Raw genomic sequence first — 17,764 nt, 5'->3', positions numbered from 1 at the left:
GCTTACCAAAATTTTGCTAATTATTAGATGGAGTGAAAATAAAAGGCCAAACAACCTCATCTCCAGGGCTCTTTTCATGCAAAAGTTATTGTCCGCTAATTAGGTTTCCTACTTTTAGAAATCTTTTATGGAGTTTGACCAGAAACGGCCAGCGTGTCCGCTAATCAGTAGTGCCCGGTCATTTGAAGAGAGAATCTCACGGATAAAAGTAGGCGTTTGGAAGATAAATGCTGACACTGCATTTCGGAACCTTCTGGAGCAATCGAGATTCAAAATGGCGACCAGATTTCCAAGCGGAGGGATGATGGTAAGAAAGTTTTTTCGAGTTATTGCACTTTAATCTGACTATATCTTTTTAACCAGGGCCTTTTGTTCATTAGGCTGACTTCTAGACATTTAGGAGCTTTCTCTTTTAAGTTTTTTGTAAATATTTGCAAGCATAGATATCGTAATTTTGCCTATATGGGTAGTATTTAAGATAGTAGTAAATTAACCAAGATAAATTAAAGCTTTGTTGTTGGAATAAGCAGATGGCAAAGAGTAGCATTTGGTATAATTGTACACATATTAGGTCGCACATCCATAGACACCTAACTACGTAGGTGCCCGATCAGCTGCCTTTACGCAATAAAAATTAGGGCATTTTAGGGCGAGTTTCTTTTAAGAAATTCAAGTGTCCACATAGCCTCTAGGTAGCTAAGCTTTCTTTGTAAAATTTTAAATAAAGTTATTTTACGTAAAAGCTTAGACGCAAATGAATGTGTCTGAGCAAATTCCTTAAGTTCAAATCCACGGATCAACAAAATAATTTCTTAGGGAAAACCCGAATTGAAATAAGGCAATAAGCATAAAGCTAGCATGGCCACATCTTACCCTCCTAAATTACAAGGGAACTAATTATGTTTGTTTGGGTGAGTGAGACCATTCTTTGTCAAAACATTCAATAAGAAATGGTTTCCCGTTAATGAAAAGGTGGGCAAAGAACCAAAGTAAGAAAGAGCGGTTAGTATTCTGGCCGCAGAAAACTCGTTTCCAACCCAGTGTAATTTGTCTCACCTTCACTATTCTATTTCCCGGTTTTAAAAATAAAATCATCACCCTACAGTACAGTCCAGATGTAAGCATACGTGTACGCTCAACTTGCAAAAATAATTGCTTTCATTAAAAAAAACAATAGGATAGCGAGTTCCTTTCAAATTGCGCAAAAATAATTGCTTCGTGTTAAAAACAAAGGAATAGCAAGAAACATTGTTTAAAAACAGTACTCTGCGCGAGAATAAATTAAACGCGAAGGCCATTAAATTTTAAATTTTTTTAACAACTAAACTAATTATAGTAACGCGATTTTAATCTGATATATTTAAAAAACACAAGCTCTTTTAAAAAACAACAAATCCAATGATCTAAATATTTTAAAAAAACTAATGCTACTTTTAAAACTTTTTGTAATATTTCTTTATCGTCGAAATATATTTTTTAACATGCGAAACTTTTAAAAGTTCTTTCGTTTAGCAACGCAAACGGAAAAACCCTACGTTCGAGACTTTTCCCTTCGCGATAAGATTTCGAAAACAAATTAAATTTTAATACCGAAGAAAGAAAAAATCTAAAAATATAACTTTTGACGTTTTATAGTATCACGCTACATTTTATTGTTAAAAACATTGTCTTTGTTTTTTTTCAGCGCAACAGCTCTATCTCTTAAAAGATTTAAACAATGCATCTCGCTGTCTATTTAGTTTTTGCGCAAATCTTTTATTTTATAAAACTATTAAACAATGGCTCGCCGTGTCACATTGATAGAGTTGATAAAATTTTAAATACTTAAAACACTATCTAACGAAGCTTTCCTATCGCCGTTCTTCGTTCTTTAACTTTCTAAAAAATCATTTCTATCGCCGTTTTTCGATTTTGAACTTTTAAAAAGCGATCTAAAAACATTTTTATCGCCGTTTTTCGATTTTAAACTTTTAAAATGCGATCTAAAAAAAACATTTCTATCGGCGTTTTTCGTTTTTAAACTTTTAAAATGCGATCTAAAAAAAAATTTCTATCTGCGTTTTTCGATTTTAAACTTTTAAAATGCGATCTAAAAAAACATTTCTATCGCCGTTTTTCAATTTTAAACTTTTAAAATGCGATCTAAAAAAACATTTCTATCGCTGTTTTTCGATTATAAACCTTTAAAATGCGATCTAAAAAAGCTTTTCTATCGCTGTTTTTCGATTATAAACCTTTAAAATGCGATCTAAAAAAGCTTTTCTATGGCCGTTTCTCGTTTTTAAACTTTTAAAATGTGATCTAAAAAAACATTTCTATCGCCGTTTTTCGTTTTTAAACTTTTAAAATGCGATCTAAAAAAACATTTCTATCGCCGTTTTTCGTTTTTAAACTTTTAAAAAGCGATCTAAAAAAGCTTTTCTATAGCGGTTTTTCGTTTTTAAACTTTTAAAATGCGATCTAAAAAACATTTCTATCGCTGTTTTTCGTTTTTAAACTTTTAAAATGCGATCTAAAAAAACATTTCTATCGCCGTTTTTCGTTTTTAAACTTTTAAAATGCAATCTAAAAAAACATTTTTATTAAAATTAAAGTTTCAATCTTTGTTAAAATATAATAATTTCTATCGCTTAAAAGCTTTATTTAACCCGCGCAACCAACAATGCCTTCTCGTTAGTTTATTTAGTTTCCACACAAAACTTTTGTTTAATAAAAATATTAAACAATGGCTCTTCGTGTCACATTGATGGAGTTAATAACATTTGCAATTATGCTATTGGGAATAGTTATGTTAACACTATTTAACAATAGTTACACGTAAGCTATTTTTTCTTCAATAATCTTTTGTTTATTACGCGCAAGTTAATGACTTACAAGACTCGCTAGATAATTAATAAGAACAAAAGACAAACAACTACTGCCTCCGAGAAAAAGGTGTGAAACTTGAGCGTACGTGTACGCTTACATCTGGACTGTACTGTAGCTCTCCTGTCTAGTATCCATGAAAAATTCTGCATCCATTCATATTGTTTTATTGTAGCACAGACCAAATGAGCCCTTATGGGGAACTTACTAAGGTAAAAAAAATTGCATTAATGTCAAAAGATCTTCATGTATCAACAAAAACTGTCTGTATTAGTGACGTGTGACCTTGTGATTATAAAGTTCACTTCGTAATCACAGGGTTCGTGGATATGTTTAGCAATACCAAGGTATACCTAATGTATACATTCAGAACACAGAACCCACATTGATAACAGTGTTTCAACACTAAAGTGGCCATATCCTGTATAAATTAGTGTTCGAATTAACACCTATAAAGTGATAATTTCTATTCTTTGTTCATTCGTTTTCTATGTTCAATAGCGAGTTGAAGCTGGCATTGAGATTACATGCTAACACTTCAATCCCTGACGTTTCGTTGACTTACGATCAAATCAGCAGCCCCATTTGGAACAATGCCACAAGGACACTCCGAAGAGCCAGACGAGTCTAAACTGATTTGCCTTATATTCAACTCAACTGCAGGAAAGTGCGCACCAATGCAAGCTATATATGATAGCCAGAACAAGGGAAAACCTCAATTGCCTTACGGCGGAGTCGTAACTTCAAGCGAAATTTGTTGTTAAATATTATACAAAATTTGTACACAAATAAGACAATTATCGTATTACATCACATTTCACCTGTAAAATCATATGCAGCACATAGTTTTTTTTAGCTTGTGGCTGGTGTAACAAAGCATCCAGCCTAAAATACCGAATGAAAATTTGGTTGTCGGCAAAATGTCTGCCCTTGTAAACAAATATGTTTGGCTTACGTAGCGAACGCGCAACACTTCTTAATTGGACAATTGTTTTTAGGAAAGAACTTCCGAAAAAATACAGGGAGACTAACTTTCCAGCGGAAAAATTATGTCTGATGTCAATGTTAAAGTACATAAGGAAATTGTGGTTCGTGATTTTTTTATAATTTGAAAGAAAAAATGTTTGTGAAATCATAAAAATGGTTCGTGATTCACGAATCATGAATCGTTAATTCGAACCCTGTAAAAATCTATATTATAATGCCCGTATATGTCTGTTCGTCCATCCGTCTGTCAGTCACGCAAAATGGTAGCTTAGCTGCGACGGGCGAACCCGTGGATTTTTCCACGGGCTAACGACTAGTTTATAATAAACTAGTCGTATAAACTAGTTTATAATAATTAAAATATTAAATAAAATAATACACCATCCATATATACTTTTTGTTAATTCACTTCACCAAATTTTCCAATGTTGCACTTGCTTTTTGAGCAATAGTTTTAATTTTTTTTCGGTATTTTCAGTTACATACATTTTATAAGAGATATCTATTATAATACCCATATACGTCTGTCCGTCTGTCACGCAAAATGTTAGCTTAGCTGCACAAGTAGCGAGACGCACATAGTGCGGTACAAAAAGGACAGGCGAACCCGTGGATTATTCCATGGGCTAGCGACTAGTATAATGAATTGTCATTTAAACTTATAGGGAACCAGAAGTATAAAATAATGTTGGACTTATATTGTAAAGCTTTAAAAAGTTGGTTAAAAATTCTTTTTAATTTTTTAAAAAGTTCTTTTCGTTCTCAAGATATTTACATTTCAAAAATTTCACATTTAATTATGCTGCAAAAAATTATGATGTCATATTAAAGTAAAAGCAAATTTTAACATTTTGTATCATCTGTAATTTTACACATGTTAAGCGATTTGAATTCAAACTTTATCAATGTTATAGATATTTTAAAGGTGAATTGATTAACATAATTTTTTTTGCCAAAAGGACACTCGTTTGCTCTTCCCAGGCCTCCTAATTTTTTGCTTACCTAGGATATCCCTATATTTAGAGACTCTGTTTTTCAGAAAAATTCAAAGAAAAATGAAAGAACTTATTTTTATACATTACCAAACTTTCCATCAAACATGTAAAAATGCATGATTTTAACGTTTAAACATATTAGCATTTTTTAAATTTTAAAAACTGCCAAAAAGATTTCCTTTTTTAAAAAAAAGTAACAGAAATGTTCAAAAGTAGTGTACATTAGTGTACATCAGCATTTTTTATTTAAAGGGTTTGGAACGTTAAAAAAACATTAGTGAGACATGGGCAGTGAAGCAGGAAGATCTTGACCGTTTAAAAGGAATGATATAAGAATGTTTAGGTGAATGTGTAACGCCAGTCTGAGAGACAGAAAGATTTCAGATAAGCTAGGAAGCAGGCTAAGTATCCGTAGAATTAAAGATGTTATCCAGAAGAAGATTGAATTAGCTGGGGCACTTGGAAAGAATGGAGGGGGATAATTGGGTAAGAAAGTGTAGAGACTTTATAATTCCTGGGGCAAAGCCCAGAGGCAGACCAAGAAAGACTTGTCAGGAGGTTATAAGGACAGACTTTATTCAGAGGAAGTTGAGTTTAGATCTAACACAGTCTAGATCAGATTGGAAGAGGGTCATTAATATACCCCATCCAACCCATGCTAGCATGGAAAACGGACGTTAGCCGAGAATGATGATGATGATGATGATGATGCATATATTTTGGAAAATCATGAAAAGTAATTTTTGCCTGGTTAAAACAGTTTTTGACCACCTCCACAAAATGTAACCCCGGAATAGAATAAGTTTAATCAGAACATCTATAAATTTGTGTGACATTCCTGGATATAACCAGGTGACTAATTTTATCAGTTAAAGGTAAACAAGTGATTTAATCTAACTCCAAAAATAAACTATAAAATTAAACTATTGCAACTAAAAACTGGCTGATAACAATTATTGTATTTCAGCTAAAAAGTGCCAAATTCTGCGTTTAAAGCTCGTGTTCAGTGGAATGCATAGAAATTTTAATTTTCTTTTAATTTTATATTTCACATTATGTTTGACAAAAGTGGATTATTTCAATATTTAACAATATTTTATTTTGACCTGTAGCAAAGTGACCCCACTTTAAATTGTGTAACAGTCACAAACTTGACTTTTCATTAGATAAAATTGAGATTTCATTTTACAACTAATTTAAAATGAAATAAATTGATATATTTATTGATATATTTACACAGTTCTCTATATTACTTTATAGTAAAAATGGCCAATAAAAATTTTTTATTATTATTTTTGAAAGAAGGTAATTTTATAATGTAACCCAGAAAAAAACCCTAATTTTGATATTTAATCAGTCAGGTAGGGATACAACTCATATTTTACCTTGCCATGTTTACTTAAATCTAATATAGATATTGTACGAGATGACTAGGCTGTTTGTATCTTGGAATTGTCACTAGAGAGAAACCACAGTATTTCTAACTTTAGTAACCCTAGATGTTTTGTTCTTTTTATAATATATTAAAAGACAATACCATTCCAAATTTTAAGAAAATCTAAATTAATATTGTAACCTAGAAAATCTCACAGAATATCAAGAAAAATACATTGTCAGAAATATCACACATCTTATCATAATTTTTAAACATGTTCAACAGAAGAAAGTGACAGTAGACAGAGTAAGAAAGTAAATTTAGCCTTCTTAATTCAAGTCAGCGCTTTGAAATGCCAACGTGTTAACAAAGCTGAAAGAAATTTAATAGGAAAGGCTGACATTAGTCAAGTGGAATAAGTAGGTTTTTTACTAAACTTCTCTCAAACTGCATTAATTTCATGCACCTAAATGCATTTTTGGAAACTTGTGTTAATTTTATGCCCTCAAAATGCAAATTCTTGACGAACCATGTTAATATCATAAGTTGTTAATTTCCTGATTCATTAATCCCATAAAAAAAAGTCTGGAATATTAGCAGTTTCTTTATTATCTGAAAAACAACTTTTTACAGTCCTTCAAATCAGTATGTGTTTATTAATTTTACATTTTTTGTAATATATACTGTACTGGTTTAGCTGAGAAAAAAAGTATAAAGACGTACTTGTACGGTGACAACCCGGTCATAGAATATTTTATAAAATAAAAAATTATAGATGATTTTTTTCTTCTTCAATATATGTCTTATGATAATATATCCTATCCTTTATAGCAACCACAAATCATTTTACTGAAAGAAGGGACAGACTCTTCACAAGGTATACCACAACTGATCAGCAACATCAATGCTTGTGAAGTCGTTGCAGATGCCATACGGACGACCCTTGGTCCACGTGGCATGGACAAGTTAATTGTTGGTCCCGATGGAAAGACAACCATATCAAATGATGGCGCCACTATAGTCAATCTTTTAAATATTGTCCATCCAGCAGCTCGAACACTAGTAGATATTGCCAAGTCACAAGACGCAGAGGTGATTTATTTATTTTCAATTCACATGAAAGTGTAATAAGCCTATCTTATTAATTTCAGCAATCTTTGATTTTTAAAATAGCGCATGCCAGGTAAATTTACAATTTAGATTTAATTTTATGTTGCTCCAAAAAACTTTTATTTTTCTACATCATTGGTTTAAAAACGTTTATTTGTGTTATTGCTCATATAAGCTGAATGTCTAACATGACAATACAAAATATGTAGAGGCTGGCAACACAAAAAATTCCATTAGAAAAAGCCTGGTAATCATAGCACAAAATAAAATAAACTTGACGTTTTGTGAAGTAAAACACTGCAAGTCGGTTATTTTAGATTTAGTAAATTAATTTCTAGGTTGGAGACGGTACTACTAGCGTCACATTACTTGCTGTGGAATTTTTAAGACAAATCAAACCATTGGTGGAAGAAAGTGTCCACCCGCAGGTGTTAATAAAAGGCTTTCGTAAAGCTACCCGACTAGTAAGTACCAAGCCTATTGATTAGTTAATTGTTGCTATTAATAGTACACATGTGTTAATTAATTTACGCTTCGGTTCCTATGTTTATTCGTCATTGTATCACCTTTAGGCCACTGCAAATCAACTACTCTCTATGTCAGTTTGTTTAACTTTTAGGCTCTTGAGAAGATTAAAGAAATCTCTGTTCACATCAAGAAGGACGATAAAGAGTAAGCGATTTTAGTAGAGCAGTTTTAGTAGAGCTTGTAGAGTAGTTTTAAGACTGAAATACACAATCTGTTTAAGCGGAACGTTTAAACCTGATGAGTCATAGGTGGAAACAGATCGTGTATTTTTTAAAAAAAAAAAAAAACTTTTAGACCTGTCAAATTTGACCAATCCGTTTTTTCAAAAAAAAATGGAAGTGTTTATCTTTTTGATTAAACGGGTGATCTTTGTCTATTAAAATTTCGTAAATATCTGTTGTTTACACGTGGCGTCATGTATCACTTTTTGGAATATTATGCAAAAAATACAGTTGAAAACGGCGAATTCATCAAAAATATGTGGACTCATTCTCAAAAACTTTTTATATTCAAACTGGATCTCACCCTTTGTACTTTCTTTTTTTTTAAACGCTCGCTATGATAATGGCGGAGGCAGCAATTGTAGCGACACGTGTTTTCATTTTGCATGCCACGATCCGTAAGTCTTTTAAGCATTTTGTTCGTTTAAACGGATTACGTGTAGACGAGAAACGGTTCACAAAGTTTCCCCTACACCTGTAGGGGAAACTTTGTCAGGTTTTAAACGTCAGGTTTTGACCTTTCGTTTAAACAGATTGTGGAGAGCTTCAAAACATTGATCAAAATAATTTAGTTTCGCTTGCTGCGAAAATTTATGTAGATTTTATAGTTTAAAATTTTTTTTTTTTTGATGACTGAGAAAAAAACTGTCGAAATGCGTGTATCTATCTATCTATCTTTATATCATTGTTTATAGAGAAATGCGTAAGCTTCTACAGAGATGTGCAGAAACTGCTTTAAGTTCAAAGTTAGTCGCTCGCCATAAGGAATTTTTTGGTAAAATGGTGTGCGAAGCTGTGATGTATTTGGACGAGTTGTTGCCCTTAAATATGATTGGTGTAAAAAAAGTACAGGGTGGTGCACTGCAAGTAAGCATTTTGGTAAGAATATAGACGAAAGAATAATTGTGTGAACACTCGTTGTTTTCCTATTTCTCTAATGTTTTAGGATTCACAACTTATTCAAGGTGTGGCATTCAAAAAAACGTTTTCTTACGCCGGCTTTGAAATGCAGCCAAAAATATACAAGAATCCTAAAATAGCGCTACTTAATATCGAATTGGAGTTAAAAGCGGAAAAAGAAAATGCTGAAATTCGCGTGGATAGTGTCGAGGTGAGTATTCGAAAACGATTCAATGTTGTTTTTTATCATAGTATGTGTGCACGCAGTACGAAACTGTTGACAATTCGTTCAAAAAAAGTTAAAAGAAATTAAGGAGTAAAACAAAGTACTTCTCTATTTAAGTTAAAATATCTTATTAGGAATATCAAAAAATAGTCAATGCAGAATGGAACATTTTGTATGAAAAATTAGAAAAAATTGTTGCCAGTGGTGCGAAAGTTGTTTTGTCGAAACTTCCAATCGGTGATGTTGCCACTCAATATTTTGCTGATCGCGACGTCTTTTGCGCCGGACGTGTGGTAGACGAAGACTTACGGAGGACGATGAAAGCTTGCGGTGGCTCCATCCAAACAAGTATACACTCCCTCACAGATGATGTACTGGGTAGGTGCGAAGACTTCGAAGAAGTGCAGATCGGAGGCGAAAGGTAAAGCGCATTTTTAATATATCCTCTCTGCATGTGTCCTATATATTTTGTACGTAAACAGATCTTTGATTTTTCTTTCTTTTTTTCTTTAGATATAATTTATTACGCGGTTGTCCCAACGCCAAGACTGTCACGTTAATATTAAGAGGCGGGGCTGAGCAGTTTATTGAAGAAACTGAACGCTCTCTCCATGATGCTATTATGATTGTTCGACGTGCTTTGAAGGTTAGATATCTGTAGCTGTCGATGCATGAATTATTTCGCTTTCGTTTTTTTGTTTAATTTTTAAAAAAAAGGATAGAAAAAGGATTACAATTTTGTCCCTACCCGCAGCAATCTTTTTATTGACTTTCCTGTTTCAGAACGATGCTGTTGTCGCTGGCGGTGGAGCGATCGAGATGGAACTCAGTAAACACCTTCGTGACTATTCTCGCAGCATCGCTGGTAAAGAACAACTTATCATCTCTGCATTCGCAAAAGCCTTGGAAGTCATCCCGAGACAGTTATGCGACAATGCGGGCTTCGATTCAACTGGTGTTTTAAATAAACTAAGACAAAAACATGCCACTGGTGAGTACAAAGCAAAAAAAAAAATTTTCTTCTATACTTGTGTCTTCAGTTAGAAAAAATTGGGAGCCGCAAATTGTAAGAACCTTTTTATCATGTTTTATTTTAGGAGGTGTATGGTACGGAGTTGATATTTTAAACGAGGACATCGCAGACAACTTTAACGCATTCGTATGGGAACCCGCCGTTGTTCGGATAAACGCAATTACTGCAGCGTCCGAGGCTGCCTGCTTAATATTATCAATCGATGAAACTGTTCAAAATCCTAAATCCGACATGAGCGGCGACGATAATCCGATTACAGGAAAACGGGGTAGAATGGCTGGTATGGGAAGATAAGAACGAATTTCAGCACCGAAAACGGATTAAACGGAACTTCGGGGGACGCCGCCATTAGATTGTCTTTCCAATGTAAATTTTTCTCCTAGTAAAATATGAAAAGTTATTGTTCGTGCCCCTCTAGATGCTCACTAGAACAAATTCACTCGTCAGCAAAAATAACTGGCTTAGTTAAAAGCATATGTGGAATTGTTCTGTTTTCCTGAATTATACCGTTCCTAAGCATAACCGGAAATAAACTGCTTGTGAGAACTTCAACGTCTCGAGATAGTGGCGAAAGTTCAATTTCCAGGCAAGGTTATTGTCCGCTTTCTACAAGACTACTGTTGTTGCGAATTCAATAAAAAATCGACTTGAACTTACGGAGCGTGAACATGCAAGCCTGATTTTTTTTTTAGAAAAAAATTGTCTGTCGTGTGAAGAAATGCTGCGCCTAAATCTGTTAACATTGGCAGATAATTATACCTTCTCTGAGCTTTTTTACAAAAAACGAAACAAATTAGTATGAGACAACTAAACGATTAAAAAAAACAACTTTGACCCAACCGCTTTTCTATGCGTAGCCTCTCAAACGGACGTAAGTTTTATGTGGTGGAGTGTTCAAACCTAAAGTTTTATTTCGCTTGGCGCACTGAGGGAAATATTAAGAATAATTTGCTAGACACGCTTATCTAACCAAGCAAAAGCGGGTGGTGTATGTCGTCGAATTCAAGTTAAGCTTAAAAGTGACGAACAATCCACAATCCATTTATTGATTCGGTAGATTTTTTCAGTATAATTCTTTTATTACCTTGTCGAATCCCAGCTTCATTTAGGGTAGTGTTACTAGCCGCAATTCTGTGATACAATTTTGGTGAAACTGATTGGCTGATGTTTGTTCTTGATCTTGATTTTTTTTTGACTCGATAAATCAATAACGGTGATGCACGATCAAACAAACAAAACGTAAAATTTGGTCTTCTCAAAGAATTAGTCAACAAGCAACATTCGAATCTCTAAAAAGTGGAACCTGCAAATCACATTAAGTCGTTGACAAGCATTTGCTTCGCATATATAAAATGCATGTCACATTCAAAACTATATTCATTCCACGAGTGGAGGGTGCAAAAATGCCTTCTTGTTATTAACGTTTTGTAGTTTTTTTTTATCATTTTGGACTAAAAAATTTCAAGCAAGTGGTTTTCGTAAATTTCACTGATTTTCTTCATTAACCTTCTATAAATAAACTTCGTACGTTATAAGAATAGTTAAATGCCCTTGCTACAAACATCCATATATGTCCCGTGGCGTTAATCCTTCTTCAAATTATTAACGGTCTGAGTTTTTTCGGGTTTTGTAGTTTTGGCGCCCTGTGAAACTATTTTGTTATAAAAGAGAAAATGATTTTACAATTAAAACACACATAAAATTTACTTTGCATATTCCCAAGCAAATGTAACGAAAAGTACATTCAAAACAATTCATCTTTAAAAACTAGAATTTTGCAATTCAACATAAAAAGTTGCGATGGGCATTTTGGCCCTACACTCTTTTTATAAGGATGTTTATATTTTTGGAGATATTTGATCTGGCACATGTTAGCTTAAATATCTCAAAAAATTAGCATACATGCTAAGAATTACATTAAAGCTTAAAACACACCAATAAGCATAATTTTAAGCTTAACTTACAATATTCTTAAGCATATCGAGGCTAGGTCGAAATTACCCCAATGCTTTTAAAAACCTGGACATAAATTGTGTTAATTTCTGTGGGTTAAAACCACACTATTATTGGCTAACGCAAGCCACAAAAATTAGCCTCAGTAAAACATGCAGTTTTTTTGCGATGAGACTCGGAAGGTAATGATATCAGAAACAGCAACAATCAACAAAACGGCGGGACTTTCCGCTGCTGAAATCTACAAAAAAACACACTGTAAGCGCACTTTCGTAGCGCCAGAGATTTCAAGGGACGAAAAACAACAAGCTGTAAATATTTGATTTGATTGTTTAAATGGATACTAATAAGCTAAAGTAAAATTATTGCTGATAAATAAATAGAAATAGTTGTTTACGACAAGAAGGATAAGAAAACAATTCTTCCTTTTGTGAAATAAGCCAGTGCGTGTTCATATCACATGGTTGCACTATACACTCTGCTTTGTAATACGAACTCTGCAAACGTGGAGGATAGTTTAAATATAAATAACATTTCTAACTAATTTCTGCATTAAATAGTTTTGCCGTGACATTGCCTCGATCACTTTTCATAACATGTCCATTAAATTCAGCCAAGCCTTTATCCGATACGTGTAAATCCGGCTAAAAATAAATCCATTGTGTCAAGTAAACAAGTTTAACACCAAATATAAACGCCGGGTTAGCAAAAAAAATTTTTTTTAAATCGCGCACTTTTGACAAAAATAATACGGGTTATTTAGATTGGCTGTCACTTCCGCGCTTCATTCCGTTTTGACATACCGAGGTTTGTATAAAAATAGTAGCTGACTATAGGAGTTTGATAAAAAAAAAAAGATTTTTGGCGCGAAACCTCGCTACTAGTGATCCTCGAAAATACGAAAAAAAAGAATATAACATGAATAAAAATAAATATACCTTCAATGTTTCAAATATTTTCTTTTTCGGGTTTAATTGCTCATCTGGTTCTAAAATACCGAGAGAAAGTTTAGGGTTAACTATTTGGAACTTAAAATTGCACCGATATATTATAGATATATTTTGATATTTACAAAAACAAATTTCAAGTGAAGAAAAGCAAATCAAGTTCTTAAACTGTATACTTTTAAATTTCTCCGGACTCATGTCTATTTAACCTTTACGACGTTAAAATTCCGGCAATAATTAAACTCCTCTTCGGATGTTGTTTCTTTGTTTTTATAGAAAAAACAGAGAAAGTTGCCGATAGGAAAGACAATGTAGCGATTCGTTCCCGAGTTTTGAGCAATGACATTGTCAATATGTATATATATATATATATATAGTGTGTAAAATGAAAACAACAACTTCGTTTTCATTTTTCATTTTTCATTTTACACACTGTATTTGCTCTATTATCTTATTGAGCACTCTTTAATGAAAAAGAAATTAAGGTACTTGGTACGCTTGTTATATATATATATATATTAGATTGAAACTAATTGAGTAAGCTGCTTAAAAAAATGTCATTTTACCTCCATGCTCACCGTGGGAGTAGCCTTCAATGTATATAACGTCACCGGGTTGACTTTCAGACGGCGGACAAAGTGGTGTCACCTCACGGGTACCTTCCATACTAAAAAAATATTATCATATCTACTAGCAACATGATCCTTGATATAGACAAACAGATACCTTCATCTTGCACCTACCCGTACTCTGTTAACACCAAGTGGTGCTACAGAATGTGGAATGTGGAAACGAATTAGCAAATGCGATATACTCGCAGAATAAAGGCAATAGTCAACTTTAAGCACTTCCGTTCAAGGCGCACGCATCCAAAGTGCTCAATATTGCGCAAAATTAATGAAAATTATTATGACATTTGTATAATTCGACCAATTAGTTTGTTTAAATCGCCAACTGGGTCCAAAATTGGGTCAATTCTCAAGACTTGGGTTAACGCACCCGTTTTGGGATCGACGGGCAACATTTTCTTGATCAATGTTTAAGCTGTACACTGCAGAAGCAACAACTAAAGAAATTTCACCAGAAAATTCTGACGTCAGCAAAATATTTAAAGCCTAATAAGTTCTAAACCGATCAACAAAGCGCATTATAAAATAGTGATAACGGGCTAATAAAATTTGAAAAAAAACAAAACACTTAAAATAAGGACACAGTTATTGCTAACTTTATCATATTTTATTTCTTTAATTTCACTCAAAGTTTTTCTCAATTAAATGGACAATTCCACGGCTCAATCTACTAACATGAAAATTAGCTAGTTTCTCTTCATAGCATTTAACAAGTAAGACGTTACTGCTTTTTTAAACAACGATGCATGTTCGCCGCGTCCTTGATGTCCCAAGTTCAATATGGAAATGAAAGGTAAGCTTCAAACAAACAAAAATGTCCGGGTGAAAATTGGTATGATACCCTTACACAATTCTTTTAATCTTTTTTCCAATCTATCTTACTGTAGTCCTTCTGATTCTGAAATGAATTATTTGTAATCTCTCCTTACCCGCTTCTCTGCTTCAATTGATTTTTACAAATATTTATAAGCGAGACTTAAGCGCATTCTGACTGAAAGATTGTAGTGAGTGAAATGTTTTTAAATTAAATAAACGCTCGCTTTCACGTGAATTTTTTGCCTCGTTATGGTTTTTAGTAGCTACTTTTTGTTTTGTGGCTCTTGCCAGCAAACTCTGAATTAGTTTTTTTAAAAGGCTAGGTAAGGTACCAAGTAGTGTCAGTCTAGTGTAGCGGTACGGGCAGTTTCCGGGAAAAGTTTTAAAATCGACAGCGTTGTTGACATTGTTGCTGTTGTTGTTCAATTAAGAACATTACAAAATTCGTTTCTGAGCGATACCATACTTTTTTAAAAAATAGAACTGATTGCGGAAAGGTATTTAAGGCGTTAAACATATTTTTCCCTCTTTTTTCATGAGTTGGAGCAAAAACACCTATAAGCAGGACTCTATTTTTATGGCAGAAACTTTCGCGGGGTCAAATTAAATGAAACGAAATTATGCGAGGAAAAGTCGGGAATTGTAATTTTTAGGTGAATTTTGTGTAAAAAAACTTTCGCGAAAATCAAAAATCAGCTCATTTGCAAGGAAAATTTTTCCCATATGGCAACAATCTTTTTTTTTCTTTTTTTCTAATAATATTGGTATTCAAAAGTCTGCATCCATTAGGAATAAAAACGCCGATGTATTTGATGATTTCAGATTTCCCCGTTTTGATTTACTCGCAGTGGAAAAACTTTGGCGTGTCGAGAAAATTTCCGTGATATTAAGAAGAAGAACATCTGCGTGAAGTGTTCTGCATGATTAATAAATGATTAATCTGACAACCTCGTACACGGGGTTTTCTCAAAAATCCTAATCAGAACAATTGCCATAGCCTTGTTCTATTCTTGTTTTGTTATTTTAACCTTCTTTGGTAAAATGAAAAATGTTTTAACACCATGTTCTAATTATCTAACCAACGATTTGGTCCGGCTTTTAATACTTAATTTTATTTATCCATTCCTAAGAGACCATCCCTGGAAGTCAATCCAGCCCGTTTGATCTCGCTTATTTCATCGTTTTTATAAGCAACATCTTGCACGAAAATTTTTATGCCACACGTTTTTTTAAAAAATATATATCTTAATGAAAATCACCTAGGCTCAATTTCTAAAATTTTAGGAAGTGGCATCACTTGCATGTTTGTAAATATAGATGACTTGCCAATGTTTACAAAATTTTAGAAATTGCGGTTTTTTGCACATCCTCGAGCATTCCTTTAAGTAGAATATGTAAACAACAGACCGCAGTAATCAAAGAAATTTATCCAAAGAAAGAAATATTTGCTTAAAATTAGTAGATTTTTTGAAAAGAATTAGAAGAATATAGTCCCCTGTGTGAGTCCTGCTTTTTTTTACTCACACAATATAAACAGCCCGTAATACACAATAAGCCATTTTCCGCCTGACTTAGTAGCCAGGAGACTCAGCATAATTTTTCTTACCACCGGGAAATCGGAGTAGTTAAGGTGGGAAAAATTACGCTGGGTCTCGAACGATTTTTCTGCGGCCAAAATCTGGCCGCACTTTTTTATTGTCTAATTCTATTGTTCTTTGCGCACGTGGTCCATGTCAGGGAAAGCCCTTTTCATCCGAATATTCCAGCGAGTGGTTTCACTCAACCTAACAAACATTAGTAAACTATTAAAGTTTTTACCATAGTAAGATGTGGCCAAGCTTGGTAAACAACTCACAGATAAATTAAAATCGCCTCAGAAACGATTAGTCACATTGTTATAATTAAACTCGGGGTTTACGCTGAGTCATTCGTTCGCGTATACGCTTTTGTTTGAGAGAAACTCATTTTCGAAGAAAGCTTATTTAACTAGGCTACCGATTTAGTTGCTTTGATTTCATTTAAGAAATGCTCGAGGATGTGCAAAAAACCGCAATTTCTAAACTTTTGTAAACATTGGCAAGTCATCTATATTTACAAACATGCAAGTGATGCCAGTTCCTAAAATTTCAGAAATTGAGCCCTAGATAATTTTCATTAAGAGATAATTTTTTTTAAAAAAGCGTGTAGTATAAAAATTTTCGTGCAAGATCGCTTGTGAAAACGAAAGACCATTTAATACTTTGCTGGTATTCGACCTACAACAGCGAGCACCCGCTAGTAACAAGTAGCTATGTTTTTCTATCTTCAGTATGATTTTGGGAACAATAAACAACCTGTTCCGGGGGAGGCGCAGTGATAACATAAGCCTCGTTAAGCTTCTTCGAGGATATCAAATTCAGTTTTTCTCATACGAAAGCTTAAACGCAAACAATTGTCAGAACAATTAAATACACCCTATAGCAACACCCAAGTTACAATCAACCAATGAGCACATATCTGGCGTGATCACATCCTTCCCTTTTAAATAATACAATAATTTATTAGATCTGTTCAGGTGAGTGAGGGCATTCGCGCTCAAAACAAAAGATTGCCCCGTATTCACCACGTAATTAAAGAAAAATAAAATTAATCAATCGAAAAGCCCAGTCGGTATTCTGACCCAGAAAAATTCATTTAAGACCCACCTTAACTATTCCAATTTCCTAGTGATAGGAAAATTACGCTGAGTCTGCAACAAAGTACTAGCCTCACTTATTCAAAACGTTAGTAAAACATTTGCACTGAAGATTTGATAAACAGAAGCAAGCGATTGATAAAACGAAGCAGCCGAGTTAAGTAAGAATTTTTTAGGATAAGAGGTCCTCTTATACGGTCCATCCCCAATCTATCTTTTCCGATTTCCGTTTTTCCCCAGTGCTGGTGGTGAAATGAATCAAAGCTGGATCTTCTGACAAGCCTTAGTCAAAACTTTTGATGTTTTACTTAAAAAAATATAAACGATTAGACACTGGTCTTTAGATAGAATTTGACTTAATTTTTTTTTAAATAACCCAACAAAAAGACCAACCTTCGTGCTCTTTTGTACAGCAAGGTTTGCGTGGGGCGTTTCATTTTCGACACCTTGGCAACATGAAAGGTTTGCATGCTTTAATTTTAATTTTACTTGTTGTTAAATGTAC

General features: G+C 33.6%; 2 protein-coding genes across 2 annotated transcripts in view; one reads left to right on the top strand and one right to left on the bottom strand.

The window, feature by feature from the left end:
• The first annotated feature begins 112 nt into the window (after positions 1-112).
• Positions 113-10,645, top strand: LOC130645331 (T-complex protein 1 subunit eta-like). Its single transcript, XM_057451298.1, has 10 exons — positions 113-307; positions 7,054-7,314; positions 7,671-7,796; positions 7,952-8,004; positions 8,777-8,948; positions 9,028-9,192; positions 9,342-9,628; positions 9,721-9,853; positions 9,991-10,198; positions 10,305-10,645. The coding sequence occupies exons 1-10, from the start codon at positions 128-130 to the stop codon at positions 10,532-10,534; spliced, it is 1,815 nt and encodes a 604-aa protein (XP_057307281.1). The 5' UTR covers positions 113-127; the 3' UTR covers positions 10,535-10,645.
• Positions 10,646-12,505: 1,860 nt separating this feature from the next.
• Positions 12,506-17,764, bottom strand: part of LOC130645333 (tyrosine--tRNA ligase, cytoplasmic-like) — a 28,380-nt gene continuing 23,121 nt past the window's right edge. Inside the window, exons 18-20 of the mRNA XM_057451299.1 lie at positions 13,707-13,807; positions 13,132-13,181; positions 12,506-12,837 (exon numbers count right to left, since the gene is read on the bottom strand). Coding sequence (XP_057307282.1) covers positions 12,730-12,837; positions 13,132-13,181; positions 13,707-13,807 — 259 coding nt within the window. The 3' untranslated portion in view covers positions 12,506-12,729. The remainder of the gene's footprint in view (positions 12,838-13,131; positions 13,182-13,706; positions 13,808-17,764) is intronic.

This window comes from Hydractinia symbiolongicarpus, chromosome 5 (genome assembly GCF_029227915.1).
Source record: "Hydractinia symbiolongicarpus strain clone_291-10 chromosome 5, HSymV2.1, whole genome shotgun sequence".
NCBI classification, from domain to species: domain Eukaryota; kingdom Metazoa; phylum Cnidaria; class Hydrozoa; order Anthoathecata; family Hydractiniidae; genus Hydractinia; species Hydractinia symbiolongicarpus.
This window is presented reverse-complemented; position numbering and strand designations above follow the sequence as displayed.

Bases quoted from the DNA above. Each gene is read 5' to 3' on its own strand.
- LOC130645331 (XM_057451298.1), top strand. From the start codon at position 128: ATGGAGTTTGACCAGAAACGGCCAGCGTGTCCGCTAATCAGTAGTGCC. The intron at 9,629-9,720 runs GTAAAGCGCATT...TTTTTTCTTTAG, and splicing joins GTGCAGATCGGAGGCGAAAG to ATATAATTTATTACGCGGTT. The intron at 9,854-9,990 runs GTTAGATATCTG...TTCCTGTTTCAG, and splicing joins TTGTTCGACGTGCTTTGAAG to AACGATGCTGTTGTCGCTGG.